The sequence below is a fragment of the Podarcis melisellensis genome (assembly GCF_964234715.1).
Source record: "Podarcis melisellensis genome assembly, chromosome: 16".
Lineage (NCBI taxonomy): Eukaryota > Metazoa > Chordata > Lepidosauria > Squamata > Lacertidae > Podarcis > Podarcis melisellensis.
The window spans coordinates 3,574,366-3,590,359 of record NC_138533.1 but is presented as its reverse complement, the minus strand read 5'-3'; the positions used below and the strand labels follow the sequence as shown (position 1 = coordinate 3,590,359).

Below are 15,994 nucleotides of genomic sequence, written 5' to 3'. Positions count from 1 at the left end.
TGGCAAGGGTGAGTGGGCCGTTGATGAGGTATCCATCCAATTCCAAGCACAGGCATGTTCGACTTCTGAGCCGCTCCGAGCCAAAGGCAGAAAGCCCAGCCAGCAGCCAAACGAAGCCTCAAGCGGTGGTTCCCACAGCGCACCACCCCACAAAGGGGATGCAGCAAGGGAAACCACCATCACCTCTCCGCTGGGAAGCGCTGAGCAAAGGCTAGTCCCCAGGCAAGGCGGCCGATTTGATTGGCACAAGGCATGCAAGCTCCACCCCCCAGTTGTTCTCAGACTCCTCATTGGGTGAGCAACGCAGCCAAGCAACACAGCTGGAGCCTACCTCCTCCCTGGCCAGCTGCTTCCTTTGAAACCCGGGAAATTTAAGGGACATCATCAATCCGGGACAGCAGCGGGAAACGGCGCTGGGATAAGGGAGTTTGCCACCAAATAAGTGACGGCTGGCAGCTATGCTTTTAGCTGAACACACCAAACCCAAAACTGCCAGCCTGCAGACCTTGGAGCGATGCCACTTTGCCCGCCGGCAAACAGAGCAAGCAATAACCCTCCCAGGCTCCCCATTGCGGAGCAATCCTCAGCGACTTACTCCACGTCAATGAACTGGGGAGAAAGCGGCTGGGACATCACAACAGGCATTGGCGGAGGAGGTTCCACGGGCTTGAACTGTGAGCTGGTCCCCGTTAAGTCGTGCGTGTACTGGACAACTGGACCTTTGCTCCGGACGGCCCCTGGCGGGAGAGAGAGAGAGAAAGGAAAAGTTTAGGATGGGAGAGGAGCTTGGAGACAGAGGCGGGCAAGTCGATTTCACACAGCTGTGTCCCAAAATGTGGGTCCGTGCTTGTTATATTCTTTTTTTCTGGTTCGGTTGCAAATTGCTTTGGGGAAGGGATGCACAAATTTAACGAACTTAAAGGACACCCTTCCCCTTGCGGGTCACGGGCAATTCTCAGAATGGCGCTCAGAAAGACAGGAGGCGGGTGGCTTTACCGACGTTCGGGCGAGTCCTCATTTGCCCCCCTTGCTTTTTCTCCAGGGTGGAAGCGGTGGAGGTCTTCATGCTGAACATCGGCTCCAGGCGGGTGGATCCCCGGTAGATCCATTCACAGCGCTTGTCGTCCTGGCAGTGCGGGGAGAGCAAAAAGGCACCGTGGCTCAGTTCCGTCAGGGAGGGTCAAGGGTTTAATGCACACATACAAGTTTAGCACTCTTGGTCACACTGGGCTTCTGGTGCCGTACACCCTCCTGTCCAGCAGGGGGAGTGTATCAAACCCCCCCCCAGAAGTCCAGTGGTACAGCAGTAATCTTTTGGTCACACTGGACCTCCTGTGCTATGTATCCTCCTGACCTGTAGGGGGAGGTACATAAACACTTCCCCTACAGGTCACACTGGACCTCCTGTGCTATGTATCCTCCTGACCTGTAGGGGGAGGTACATAAACACCCGCCCCAGCACCCATCTCTTGGTCACATTGGGTTTCTGGTGCGCTACATCCTCCTGTCCTGCAGGGGGAGTGTGTCAAACCCCCCCCCCAGGAAGTCCAGTGGTACAGCACTAATCTTTTGGTCACACTGGACTTCCTGTGCTATGTACCCTCTTGACCTGTAGGGGGAAGTATGTACACAAACACCCGCCCCAGCATCCATCTCTTGGTCACGCTGGACTTCGGGTGTGCTACATCCTACTGTCCTGTAGGGGGAGTTTGTACACACACCCCAAAGGCACAGCAGTTCAGCACTTGTCTCTTGCAATCGCTGGGCTGCTGCTGCTGTTCACCCCCCTGTCCTGTAGGGGAGCAGGCACAACAAATCTCGCGTCCTGGGAAAGACGCGGAAAGGGCAGTGGACCCCTGTTGTATTCCGACAGAGAGATAATCCAAAACAGGCAAGGAAGGGTGAGCGATACCTTAGCGGATCCTACCAGGAAGAGGATTTTCACCAGGCTCCCGTCGACTTCTTCCACGCGGGACTTCCACCAGGTCCCCTCCCACTCGGTTTTGATCAGCTGGCCGCTCTTGAGCAAGACCATCGGCCGGTTTGGGTACGCCGTGACGTACTCCTCGATGAAATCCCGGCACGAGATGTCTTCTATGTCCTCCCATGACTTCTTGACTGGTGGAAGGAAAACACACGGATTGCTTTTTTATATATATAAAAAAAGGAATTAAAAAACGGAATTTTTCCCGCATGGAACACTTTTCAAAATACTTTTCTTGCCTTTCCAGCTTTATCATCCACACAAAGCAACTTATAGAAGGAGGCGCTCGCCTGGCACCATCATTGCATGCGGCAAAAAAACTCCTTTCTCATCAGGCCTTTGGCTTTTAATTATCTATATGTCAAGGTTTCCCAAACTTGGTTCCCCAGACGTTTTTGGACTACAATTCCCATTATCCCTGATAAGTGGTCCTGCTAGAAATGATGGGAGTTGTACTTCAAAAAGAGCCGGATACCCTGATCCTTGTTGTGTAGTTTGGATGTTTTAATGCCATCTATATCTATATCTATATCTATACACACACACACACACAAACACACACACGGTGGTACTTGAGTTTCTGAGCATCTCGGAAGCCGAATGTTTTGGTTTTCGAATGCCGAAAACCCAGAAGTAAATGCTTCCGCTGCATGTTTTCCAATTTTCTCAATTGAAATTGTCGACAACCGAGGTATCACTTTGTGTGTGTGTGTGTGGGTGGGTGTGTGTGTGTGTGTGGGTGCAGTGCTTTTTTTCTAAAAAAATGTTTAGGGGTATGCGTACCCCTGCGTCCCCCCCAGAAAAAAAAGCACTGAATGGGGTGTGTGTGTATATAAACGTATGTATATATGTATATAATATATATGTGTGTGTGTGTATGTGTGTGTATATATATATATATATGCAGGTTTTGGTGTCCTCGGGTGTCTTCCCGTGTAAAAGTTGGGGTGTCTAGGCGACGTTTCGACGAGGTCTCACTCGTCATCTTCAGGCTGGTGCTTTCGGCTTCTTGTTACTGGAACAGAGCAGGATCTCAGTGTTTGAGTTCCTATAAATACTGTTGAGGGGGTGTGGTGTATAGCCTCCAATGTTCTGGGCAGAGAGGAAGTTCCCAGGCTAGTGTGCCTTTTCTTCTTTTGTTCCTTAATTACTTGAGGGATATCTTGAGTGATTTCTTGAGTGATATCCTGAGTACCACTTAGGTGGGTCATTAGGTGTGGATTAGTTGCTAAAGTCTTTGTGTCTTGACCTCTTGAACTTTGTGAAGAGTTTTTCTGAGAAGATGGCTGTACTGCACTTAGTTGTGCTCTGGCTTGGCTTCGTGTATAGGGGCCAGAGCACAACTAAGTGCAGTACAGCCATCTTCTCAGAAAAACTCTTCACAAAGTTCAAGAGGTCAAGACACAAAGACTTTAGCAACTAATCCACACCTAATGACCCACCTAAGTGGTACTCAGGATATCACTCAAGAAATCACTCAAGATATCCCTCAAGTAATTAAGGAACAAAAGAAGAAAAGGCACACTAGCCTGGGAACTTCCTCTCTGCCCAGAACATTGGAGGCTATACACCACACCCCCTCAACAGTATTTATAGGAACTCAAACACTGAGATCCTGCTCTGTTCCAGTAACAAGAAGCCGAAAGCACCAGCCTGAAGATGACGAGTGAGACCTCGTCGAAACGTCGCCTAGACACCCCAACTTTTACACGGGAAGACACCCGAGGACACCAAAACCTGCATTCCTGTACCCGTGAAAATCTACGAAAGCATATATATATATATATACACGTGAGAGAAAAATAATGCTGGTTTTAGCGTACTGTATGTGCTTGTTTTTTTTCTGAAACAGTTGTAAGTCGCTTCAAGTTGCCTAGCAAACCTTAGGGATGCAAAGCTGTTTCCCTCTTTCCCTTACTGTAATGCTGCTGTTTCAGTTAACTGACATCTCCCTCCACACACACAGTTTTTGTAAAAAGAAGAGGAAAGCTTCACACCCTCAGAAGGCAGAAGAGACAGCTGTTTAGATAAAGGAACGATCAGATTGAAACAAACAAACTCACGAGGCCTGCAGATCAGGTAGAGCTCTGGCTGGACGACATAGGAGGCGTAACCATCATCAAAGAAGATGAGGAACCTGGGAGGGAGGGAAGGGGGGAGGGAATGCCCAGTTAAATGGCAGGACTCAATCCCAAGGATTCTACCACAATCTCTTTCCTTTAATGCTTTAAATAGTTGTCTTTCACCATTTTTCTCTTACTGGTCATTTCATTGTTTTATTCTTTTTTGCAAACCACTTCCAGGTATTTTGCTATTGCTGGGTTTTTTGTTTTTGTTTACAGTCAAGTGATATATGCATTTTTGGAAAGAAATAAGTGTTAGGGGAACAGGGTTTCGCAAATCCTTCCATAACCAAAAATCCACACACCCATGACGCAGGTGGCGCTGTGGGTAAAACCTCAGTGCCTAGGACTTGCTGATCGTAAGGTCGGCGGTTCGAATCCCCGCGGCGGGGTGAGCTCCCGTCATTTGGTCCCAGCTCCTGCCCACCTAGCAGTTTGAAAGCACTCTTAAGTGCAAGTAGATAAATAGGGACCGCTTTCTAGCGGGAAGGTAAACGGCGTTTCCGTCTGCGGCACTGGTGCTGGCTCGCCAGTTACAGCTTCATCAGGCCACGTGACCTGGAAGTGTCTTTGGACGGCGCCGGCTCCCGGCCTCTTAAGTGAGATGGGCGCGCAACCCTAGAGTCGGTCACGACTGGCCCGTACGGGCAGGGGTACCTTTTACCTTTTACACACACCCATACTGCTATGCAAGTTAAGACAAACCACCTGGGAGATCTACCCCGGCAATCCAGAGTGAACCTCTGCCCACTTCACAAGGTTAGGGTGAGTGACGGGGTCCCTATTTGCACATTAACGCCTAGCCCAACCCTAGCTTAGCTTCTCTCTCTGTTCATAGCTGTCAAGCGTCCCTTATTTGGCGGGACAGTCCCTTATCCCAGCGCCACGTCCCGCTGCTGTCCCTTATGGATGATGTCCCTTAAATAAGCTCCTGAAGGTAATGGGGCCTTTTATATGTCCAGCTGTCCTTTGTCAACAACAAATTTTTGCTGTTTTATTGTGTTGAATATATGCTATATGGTAATTTATGGACCTAATAGGTATCTAAAGCCATTTGCATGCAACAAAATATGTATTTTCTCAAAGTAATTGTTGATCCCTTATTTTGGCTGCTGATCCCTTATTTTCGAGGCTGCTGGTCCCTTATTTTCAAATCTGTAAGTTGACAGCTATGTCTCTGTTCCTTGCAGAATCTCCCTAGGCCTGATTCCTCTCTTTGAGTAATTCTGCCTGTCTGGAAATGTGTCCTTGAACTTTGTGTCGCTCGCTTCTCTGGAGGCAGGCTAGAAGGTGAGTGAGTGTACAGTCGTACCTTGGTTTTCAAACGCCTTGTGACTCAAACCTTTTGGCTCCCAAACACCGCAAACCTGGAAGTGAGTGTTCCGGTTTGCGAACGTTCTTTGGAACCCGAACGTCTGACACAACTTCTGATTGGCTGCAGGCGGCTTCCTGCAGCCAATCGGAAGCCGTGCCTTGGTTTTCGACCGTTTCTGGAAGTCGAACGGATTCCGTTCAAGAACCAAGGTACAACTGTATTATCTATTTCAGTGTTTCCCAAACTTTTTTGGGCAACGGCACACCTGTTTACTGAAAAAAAATCTCACGGCACACCACCATTAAAGCCCTGCCCCGTGACGTCAGCGCGCAGCGTCACGCCGGGAGGGACGCACGAAAGTGAAAGTTTTTTCCCTCCCCCTTGCCGGGGAACCTCCAAGCTTTGGGGGTGGGAGGAGGCAGCAGAGCGAGGGACTGAGGGACGGCGGCAACTGAGGCGGCGGCGGCTGTTGTGGTGGTGGCGGCGATAGCGGGCGGAGGAGGGGGCGGCGGCGGGGCTTGAGGAGCCGTCGCCGGGAGTTGCTGCTGCTGTTGTTGCTGCTGCTGCCCGGACATGCCGGCCTCCTCCTCCTCCGCTGTCTCGCGCTCCTCCCTTTTGCACGCGCTGCCCCGCCGCTCGGCACCACCACCGCGGAGCCGCCCCCGGCTCGACGCGGATCCTCGCCGCCGCCGCCTCTCACCGCCCGACTCGCCCGCCTCCCTCCCACGGCACACCAGCCAATGTCTGACGGCACAGTAGTGTGCCGCGGAACACCGGTTGGGAAACACTGATCTATTTCATTTATTTCATAAATTTTTTTTAGACTGCTTGACTGTAAAAATCAAGCAAATCTCAAAGCAATAAAAAATTTCAGTAAGGAAAATTAACAGCAATCATTTAAGACTGAAAACGGGTTAAAACTTGCACGAAACTTTCTAAACATCACTGCAGGCTTGTCTGAACAAACATGTTTTTAGCAGGCGCCAAAAAGGAGCACAAGGAAAGCGCCTGCCTGCTGCCAATAGGCAGGGAGTTCCAAAGTGTAGGAACTAGTCTACCGTGCAAAAAAGGTAAAATTGGACATACATTGCTCCACCCACTTATTCACATTGTTCCGCCCACTAATGAAAATCTATATTCCACTTGACTGTAATGAAACCTCAGAGCTGTTTATTATGCAAAATAAGGCAAAATAGGGGATTAAAAATCAATGATAAAAATTCAGTTAAAAGCAGGTTGCTGAAACATTCAACAGCAAACTTTAAAAAAAAAAACACAACCCAGAACTTTTACGTGTCTGGAGAGGCTGGCCTGAACAAAGATGTTTTCTGCAGTTGCCTCTGTCCCCTCCCAATGCCCTGGCAAGTGGCCCCCACAAAACTGCCCAGAAGAGGACGTGGCCCTTGGGCTTAAAGGAAAAAGTTCTCCGCTGTTGCTGGCCTGTCTCCCGCTTTGGTCCTGCTTCTCTAAATGAATACAGTCATACCTCGGGATGAATACGCTTCGGGTTCAGCATTTTCAGGTTACGCTCCGCGGCAACCCGGAAGTAACGGAGCGTGTTACTTCCGGGTTTCACTGCGTGTGCATGCGCAGATGCTCAAAATGACGTCACAAGCATGCGCAGAAGCACCAAAATGTGACCCGCGCACACACAGACGTTTGCTTCGGGATGCGAATGGGACTCCGGAACGGATCCCGTTCGCATCCCGAGGTACCACTGTATATCGGAAGCAATGATGCACATTCATGTGTTAACTGGCCAGGAAAGAACTGCAATGGTTTCTTGACAATAAAAAGGGAAAAGTAACCCGCTCTGACCCGCCCACCCCTCAGACCTCATCTTGTTCTTGACGTTGGGTGTCTCGGCCACGATCCCGGCGTAGAGCCACATCTGGTTGCCGTCCTTGTACTTAGCCACCACCCGGCTCCCGACATGGAGCTTGTCAGCCGAAGGATGGTAGTCGTAGGCGATGTGGTTCCCCGAGAGAAGGCTCTTCCCTTTGTTGTCGAACTTCACCTTGTATTTCTTCCCAGGGCCTGGGAGAGGGTGAAAGGGGAGGGGCGGTGGCTGAAAAATGGGGCGACCCTGGCTCGCAACTTTACGATACGATATCTTTATTGTCATTGTCCCATTCAGAACAGTGAAATTGAAAAATCTACATAAGGCATTCAAAAACCCCTAAAAACTCCGAAACCCCATTTTAAAATACAATACACTATAGAGACTCCTTATACTGCATTTAAAACCAGAATTTGAGTAGAAACTGTTTCTCAGGCAGCTAGTCCTGGTCTTTATAACCCTGGACCTTCTTCCAGAAGGCAGAAGCTGAAAGAGATCATTTCCAGGGTGCGCACTATCCTGCGCTATCTCTGCAGCTTTCTTATGGCACCCGGAAGCAGAGATTTGATCCAAGGTGGGAAGAGTGCGCCCAATTATTCTCTCCGCAGTCTTTACAACCCTGGACAGCATTGTTTTTCCCCTGACCGTGCAGCTCCCAACTTTTTTCCATCCCAGCCGGTCATTACAAATAGGGGCCAATTTTTAACCTAAGCTTTTTTTGGGGGGGGGGGAGTATGATTATGGTGTCTTACACCAAGACAGGTGCTAAAGTCCTCAGTCTATTAGAAGTGATGTGGCAGTTATCAGGGGGCGCAGGATCCTTTGCTATTCAAGCAGATAGACCCCCAGATGGCTCTCTTCCCCCCAAACCCCTCACTTCTTTCCTTATTCCAAAAAAAATACACACAGTGCTCGGTTGTTTAAAAATGCAACCTCAAAGCCGTTTACAAAAACAGATGGTATGGGATTAGCAATAAGAAAAGTTAACAGAGATAATTTAAAACTTTCAAAAAGACTAAAAACAGATCAAAACGTGCACATCAGATTTCTAAACTTCTGGGTAGGCTTGTCTAAACAATAATGCTTGCTGAAGAGAATAGATAGAAAGTGTCAAAAGGATGGGAGTTCCAAAGCGTAGTTGCTGCCGCCCTAAAAAGATCGAGATTGCAGAACGGGCATTATGTGGTATCCATACCAGCACCTGTCCTGCCAATCCTGGGCCAATCCTGACAGCTGAATTGCCACCCACCTGTCAATCATCTGCCCTCCCTTTGTTTGCTACCTCAACGGTTTTCAGAACACCCTCTCCAAATGCTGTTTTGCCCTGCGTTTTGAAGTGAAAGGAACTTCTGCAGATCCGACAATTAGCTGATCAGCAGTGCCCCCAAACACCGTCTCAGGCAAGCCTCACCAACACCTGCCCCCCTCACCTGTAGTTACCGTATTTTTCGCTCTATAGGACGCACCCGACCATAGGACGCACCTCGTTTTAGAGGGGGAGAACAAGGGGAAAAAATTCTCCCCCTCTCTGCTCAGCGCTCCTTCAGCGAAGCAGCAGGAGAAACGGAGCCCCTTCCATTTCTCCTCCCGCTTAGCTGAAGGGGCGCTGTGCAGCTCTCCCTCTCTGCTGAAGCCAGGAGAGTCTTGCTCTCCCGGCTTAAGCAAAGGGAACCCGAAGCCTCCAGAGCGCAGCAGGAGCTTCCGCTGCGCTCCGGAGGCTTCAGATCGCTATCCCTGAAGCCAAGGAGCCTGCATTCGCTCCATAGGATGCACACACATTTCCACTTAAATTTGGAGGGGGAAAAGTGCATCCTATAGAGCGAAAAATATGGTATATTTTCCAGCTGAGATCAGGCAGGCCCACTCTCCCTGTTGAACTTTCGGTGCCTACTGAAGACCCTCCTAATATATCCCAGGAAACATTTAAACTGAATTCTGGTGTTATCGATTTCTGTTTCCGCAGCACACCCTTGCACATCGCTTAGTGGCGAGTGCACATGAGAGGCAAGCTCTAAGTAAATAAAACAGTGCGATCCTTTGGCCAGCAGGCTGGCGCACTCACCCACAGTCTGGATGGCGATCAGGGTGCCCTTGTGCCAGGTCTTTGTCCGCTTCTTCCCCAGGACGCGATCTCCGACGGACAGGTCTCCATCGTGCGTGAGCTCACAGCCGGGACTCACCTGCTGTGATCCTGCAAACAGGCAGAGGGGGGAGGATACTTCAGAACTGTTTCCTTTAGACTCTCGTCCTCCAGATCCGTCACTGCTGTCATTATGGGATGCTCTGCCACGCAACCTGGAGGTCTGCTCTGCGACAGTGAGGATCAGGGTCAAAAAGCCTCTGGATCTACAGTGGTACCTCGGAAGTCAAGCGGAATCTGTTCCGGAAGTCTGTTCGACTTCCAAAACGTTCAGAAACCAAGGCGCAGCTTCCGATTTGCTGCAGGAAGCTCCTGTAGCCAATCGGAAGCTGCGTTGGACGTTTGGGTTCCAAAGAACGTTTGCAAACCGGAACACTCACTTCCGGGTTTGCAGCATTCGGGAGCCAAAACGTTCGACTCGCAAGGTGTTCAGGTTCCAAGGTACAGCTGTATTTGCAATTTTGCAGGTCCTCACCCAGAAGCATCTTGTTCATGCTCACAGAACTGCCAACAGAAGACTAGAGAATGTTAAGTGATTGCTTCTTCATTCACCCCAAAATTATTATGTCTACCCTTGTCTCTGCAGCTATCCTTCTGAAATTTCTCAGGCTTCAGTGCTCTCTGGAGGGATAACCTTGCTCCAGTTCTGGCCAAAGATAAGAAAGTTGAAGACAGATTGCAAGAAAGAGAGAGAAGTTACTGCCAGGAACTTGACAATAAACTGCATGAGCATTTCTGGTTGTACCCCATTATTGTTTACTAAAAAAAAACGCTGCTGTTTTATACCCAGATTGGCAGTTCTTCTATGCAACATTCCTTGTGCATTTGGATTCATGTCACCAATCGTAAGCAGAGTTGTATTATATTATGTGGTTTTGTATATTGATTTTATTCTGTGAACCGCCCTGAGACCCCTGGGTATAGGGCGGTATATAAATTCAATAAATAATAATAACAATAACCCTGCAGCCTATGAAGTGCCCCAGACTGAGGAGGCCTCCCCGCCTCCCCCAAAGCCAAATGAATCAAATCTTCTGGCCAGTACCGTATTTTTTGCCCTATAGGGCGCATCGGGTTTTTTGGGGGGGGATAAAGAAAAAATATATATATTCCCCCCCCCCCGGCGCGGGGCTGGGGCGGGGGAAGCCCGAGCTTCCCCCAACCCCAGCCCCCAGAACAGGCTGCTGTCCTCAAGCCTAGGGAGCACGGCGGGAAGTCCCGCCGGTCTCCCCAGGCTTGTGGATATCTGTCTGAAGCCTGGAGAGTGAGAGGGGTCGGTGCGCACCGACCCCTCTCGCTCTCCAGGCTTCAGCGAAAGCCTGCATTCGCCCCATAGGATGCACACACATTTCCCCTTCATTTTTGGAGGGGGAAGAGTGCGTCCTAAAGGGCGAAAAATACGGTATATGCCATGGATGCAAACCAATCACAAGGTTCCCTTTAGCCACACACCCACTGGCAAGTGGACTCCAGAGGACTGACCATGTTAAGTACCCCAGTGTACACAGATAAAAATGCAGCCCTGGAAAATGTTAGCAGGCGGGCTGCAAGGCTGAAGCCAGCTCATATATTGGACCACTGATATTTTTCGCGCACAACTACCCCGGTAGGAGTCCAGGCCGTCCTTTCTGTTCACGGCGTCCATGAATTTCTGAACATCCTGCGCAGACTTCCTCATGGCAGCCATGGCTTCCCGAAGCTGCAGACGGAACGGACAGGCATCTCTTAAGTACCTCCTTTTAAATTTTTCCCAGGGGAACAAAACAAGCACAGGACTCGAACCCAGAACACCAAGAGGTGAGCTTCTCTCGGCCGGCCATGCCATCTGGATGGTTGGCCATAGAGGGAGAACAGGAGGGCTCTTTTTGGACTAGCAGAGCCGAGGTGGTGCTCTTGGGAGTCATAGGTAAAGGTAAAAGTAAAGGACCCCTGACTATTAGGTCCAGTCATGGCTGACTCTGGGGTTGCAGCGCTCATCTCGCTTTACTGGCCGAGGGAGCCGGCGTACAGCTTTCGGGTCATGTGGCCAGCAGGACTAAGCTGCTTCTGGAGAACCAGAGCAGCGCACAGAAACACCGTTTACCTTCCTGCCAGAGTGGTACCTACTTATCTACTTGCACTTTGACATGTTTTCGAACTGCTAGGTGGGCAGGAGCGGGGACTGAGCAACGGGAGCTCACCCCGTCACAGGGATTCGAACCGCTGATCTTCTGATCGGCATGTCCTAGGCTCTGTGGTTTAACCCACAGCGCCACCTGCGTTGTAGAAACATGGAATTGTGGAGCTGGAAGGGGAGCCTGAGATTCATCTAGTCCAGAGCTTTCCAAACTGTGTGTCGCGACACGTTAAGTGTGTTGGCTGCAGTGTGTATGCGTGTCGCACAAATGCTCCCTGCACTTCTCCTGGGGCTGGAGAGGCTTGGCTTAACCTTAGTAAAACTGAATCACTGTGTCACGAAAGGATGCAAAACTGAATTACTGTGCCGCAAAAGGGTGCAAACCTGAATTACTGTGCCGCAAAAGGGTGCAAACCTGAATTACTGTGCCGCGAAAGGGTGCAAACCTGAATTACTGTGCCACGAAAGGGTGCAAACCTGAATTACTGTGCCACGAAAGGGTGCAAACCTGAATTACTGTGCCGCAAAAGGGTGCAAACCTGAATTACTGTGCCGCGAAAGGGTGCAAACCTGAATTACTGTGCTGGGAAAGGACACAAACCTGAATTACTGTGTCGCAGAATGAAGCATGTCCAAAAAGTGTGCCACCATCTTGAAAAGTCTGGAAAGCTCTGATCTAGTCCAATACACAGCTATCTCCTACAAGGACCCAACCTGCAACCTTGGCATTATCAGCATCCTGCTCTAATCAACTGAGCCAGCAATGCCCTTGAAATGTGGCATAGTTACAGACATAGCTTGCTGCTCATGTTCAAGGTGATCCCCTTCTCCTGGCAATTTCCCCACCCAGCCAGCTAATTTTCCCTGCTCCCAGGCAGCAAACGGAAAAGCACCCAGCGGCAAGGAGTGAAAGCTGGTGGAAATCAGCACAGTATGGTTCAACCAATCATCAGACCCAGGCACCTCCCCTTCGCACATGCCTCTCCCTTGAACAAAGGGGGGCTGGAACCTTCAGTTCCTAGGATTGGGGCCCCAGGCCCAGAGGGCACCTGCTGAAGCTGGGCAGGGTGCAGGAAAACATTTATCTATAAGATCTTGATGCTCAAGTGATTTCCCACCACCCAAAAAACTCACCAACTTCTGATCCTTCGCCATTTTGTTACTTGCATCTGCTGAAATTAAAAAAAGTTTAGATGTAAAAAAAAACCCCTTACCTCTAGGAAGTATCTATAAGCCTGCCACCCATTTCAGATGAGTTAGAATCAATTACAGTGGTACCTCGGGTTAAGAACTTAATTCGTTCTGCAGGTCCGTTCTTAACCTGAAACTGTTCTTAACCTGAGGCACCACTTCAGCTAATGGGGCCTCCCACTGCCGCCGCGCGGTTTCTGTTCTTATCCTGAAGCAAAGTTCTTAACCCGAGGTACTATTTCTGGGTTAGCGGAGTCTGTAACCTGAAGCGTCTGTAACCCGAGGTACCACTGTATTGTGTGTGAGGGGGAATACGCACCCGATTTTTCTGTATACATCCTCCACCCTCCCCATTCCATTTTCCTTTAGTGCTGTGTTATTTACATTGTAAGCCTTGGGGCAGAAGATGTCTGTTTACCAACTGTTGCAAGCTGCTCTGGGAGCCTTTTCCGGCTGAATAGTGAACTAAAAATGCTTTGTTTATCTCTGCATATATTGTTGGCTTCCATCGGTCTCAAGAGACAGTGGAGTGTGCCTCTGTGGGTGAAGTCAAACTGCTGCATTAGCAGCACCTAAGCCCCGGGGTGCAAGCCTGGGCAATGTCTCAGGAGGTCCTGGACTGCTCAGAAAAGCCCCCCACTCCTCAGCCTCGCTGATGTGGTCCAAAGGAACAGTGGCATAGCGTGGGGGGTGCAGGGGGGGCCAGGCGCACCGGGCGCAACATCTGGGGTGTGTGTGCTCGCACTCGCAGCTCTCTGCCCCTACCTGGCTCACTCACTCTCTCTCACTGCAGTGCTGGCTGTGCGAATCCAATCCGAGCCGCCAGGTCGCTGCCCACTGTGGAGGGGGTGGGTGCCAGGCGTGCAGTGCAGAGAGAGAGCGAGGGACTATCTGGAGGAGGGACAGTGTAGCGGCCGCCCAGCGCAGCGCTGAGCGCGGGAGAGAACCACACCAGACCAGACCAGGCAGCAGCAAGAAGAAGCTGGCAGCGGCGGCAGGTTAGGGGTTAGGGGGCGCAAATTACTTGCCTTGCCCCGGGTGCTGACAACCCACGCTACGCCACTGCAAAGGAAAGCAGCCAGCTTGGCTGCAGGAGTTTCCAGAAGGAGGCGTACAAGGTGCCATCCTACCGTCTCTGGACTTGTGTAGGGTTTACACCTTTGTCTTTTTTTCCTCCAAAGATATCCCGCACTACAGTGGAGGTTTAGGATCAGAGTTTTCCTTCTCCTAGATGGGCTACCTTCCCAGGTCGGCCAGCCCCACCTGCCCCTCACTTCCCTATATGCATATAAGACATCAGAAGACATCTCAGAGCCTCGGGTCCTCCAGATGCTGCTGAACTACAACTCCCATCATCCTTAGCCTTCCAAGCATAGCTAGGGCTAATGAGAGTCAGTAGTTCAGCAACAGTTGGAGGACCAAAGATCCCTGGTCTTTCTTACTTGACTCCACCAGGCGCCTAACCTGAATCGACGCTCATGACGTCGTCGTCGTCGTCCTCGTCAGGGATCTCGATCACTTCCATGGGCTTGGATGCAGCATCGTCTTCCTCCGAGTCAGTCTCCAGGTACTCCAGGCCCAGGTTGGCATATATGTCCTTGACTAGAACTTCGCATTCACCCACAGCCCTGTTGGGGTAGCAAGCAGAGAGAGAGAGAGAGAGGAAGAAGAATTGGATTGGATATCCCGCTTTATCCCTACCCGAAGGAGTCTCAAAGCGGCTAACATTCTCCTTTCCCTTCCTCCCCCACAACAAACACTCTGTGAGGTGAGTGAGGCTGAGAGACTTCAGAGAAGTGTGACTGGCCCAAGGTCACCCAGCAGCTGCATGTGGAGGAGCGGAGACACGAACCCGGTTCACCAGATTACGAGACTACCGCTCTTAACCACTACACCACACTGGAGAAATCAGTGTGTTGGAGTGTCAGACTATAGTTTGGAAGACGAGGGTTCGAATCCTCACTCAGCCATGGAGCTCACTGGGTGTGATCTGGGGGGGGGGGGGTGTCACTGCCTCTCAGCCCAACCTACCTTACAGAATACATGATAAAGCTATTTTTAGCCATCTCACCCCTTGCGTTTTCCTGTAAGACCAATTCTAGCACGTGCTAGAAATGTGCTAGGAGGAAGGCACGCTTGGCAAATCTACACCATGGTCAACTCCTGCCCGGAAACCAATGTCCCCACTGTGGAAGGATGTGTGGATCCAGAATTGGCCTCCACAGTCACTTACGGACTCATGGTTAAAACTGTGTGTATGGAAGACAAACTTACTCGGCTACGAGTGATCACCAAAGAAGAAGACGACTAACTGCAGTCGTTAACAGCCGTCAACAGGTTTACCACACCTATCAGCCAATCGCCCATTCCCACCACCCTGCTGAGTAATCCCCCTCCCCACCCTCTCCCTATATATATATAAGGGTCTGGTGACTTCTGTTTCAGTGTATCTGAAGAAGCGTACATGCACACAAAATATCATACCAATAACAAACTTAGTTGGTCTCTAAGTTGCTACTGGAAGGAAAAATTTTATTTTGTTTCGACTACAGCAGACCAACACGGCTACCTACCTGTAACTACCTTACAGGGTTGTTGAGGGGATTCAGTGAAATGGGGAAAAACTATGCACACCACCTCAAGGTGAGATATAAATTCAGCAAACAAACAAATAAGCTATTATGGGAGAATCAGCTTTCAAGGAAACACAGAACCTTCTCTCACACATGTTTTAGCTTTGCGGAGGTTTTCTGACCTTCCACTTTACTCCAAACCAAGATGCCCTCAAGGCGGCCTGCCACACACTTAAAACGAATGCTCCAACTATGATCAAAAAGGCACCACAGAGACATAGTGGCAGAAGGGAGCTGGGGATTGTCTGATCCAAAACCCTGCAATGCAGGAATATGCAGCTGTCCGTTACGAGGATCAAGCCTGCAACCTTGGCGTTATCAACCCTGTGCTAAAACAACACCCTTGCCTGAAAACTAAGTTAAGAATACATTGACAACAGAACATAATAATAATAATAATAATAATAATAATAATAATAATAATAATAATAATAATTTATTATTTATACCCCACCCATCTGGCTGGGCTTCCCCAGCCACTCTGGGTGGCTTCCAAAAAAATATTAAAATACTGTAATACATCAAACATTAAAAGCTTCCCTAAACAGGGCTGCCTTCAGATGTCTTCTAAAAGTCTGGTAGTTGTTGTTCTCTTTGACATCTGGTGGGAGGGCGTTCCACAGGGTGGGTGCCACCACCGAGAAGACCCTCT

At 49.9% G+C, this 15,994-nt stretch overlaps 1 protein-coding gene across 4 annotated transcripts in view; it reads right to left on the bottom strand.

Moving 5' to 3' along the window:
* SETDB1 (SET domain bifurcated histone lysine methyltransferase 1) overlaps positions 1 to 15,994 on the bottom strand; it is a 40,370-nt gene that overhangs the window by 18,786 nt on the left and 5,590 nt on the right. For 2 of the 4 annotated variants that reach the window (XM_081891325.1, XM_081891326.1), the window contains exons 3-11: positions 14,174 to 14,337; positions 12,653 to 12,690; positions 11,005 to 11,101; positions 9,325 to 9,453; positions 7,258 to 7,459; positions 4,048 to 4,121; positions 1,913 to 2,118; positions 997 to 1,126; positions 596 to 737 (exon numbers count right to left, since the gene is read on the bottom strand). In XM_081891325.1, the coding sequence (XP_081747451.1) occupies positions 596 to 737; positions 997 to 1,126; positions 1,913 to 2,118; positions 4,048 to 4,121; positions 7,258 to 7,459; positions 9,325 to 9,453; positions 11,005 to 11,101; positions 12,653 to 12,690; positions 14,174 to 14,337 (1,182 nt within the window). The remainder of the gene's footprint in view (positions 1 to 595; positions 738 to 996; positions 1,127 to 1,912; positions 2,119 to 4,047; positions 4,122 to 7,257; positions 7,460 to 9,324; positions 9,454 to 11,004; positions 11,102 to 12,652; positions 12,691 to 14,173; positions 14,338 to 15,994) is intronic. The other 2 variants (XM_081891328.1, XM_081891327.1) reach the window with 2 other exon arrangements.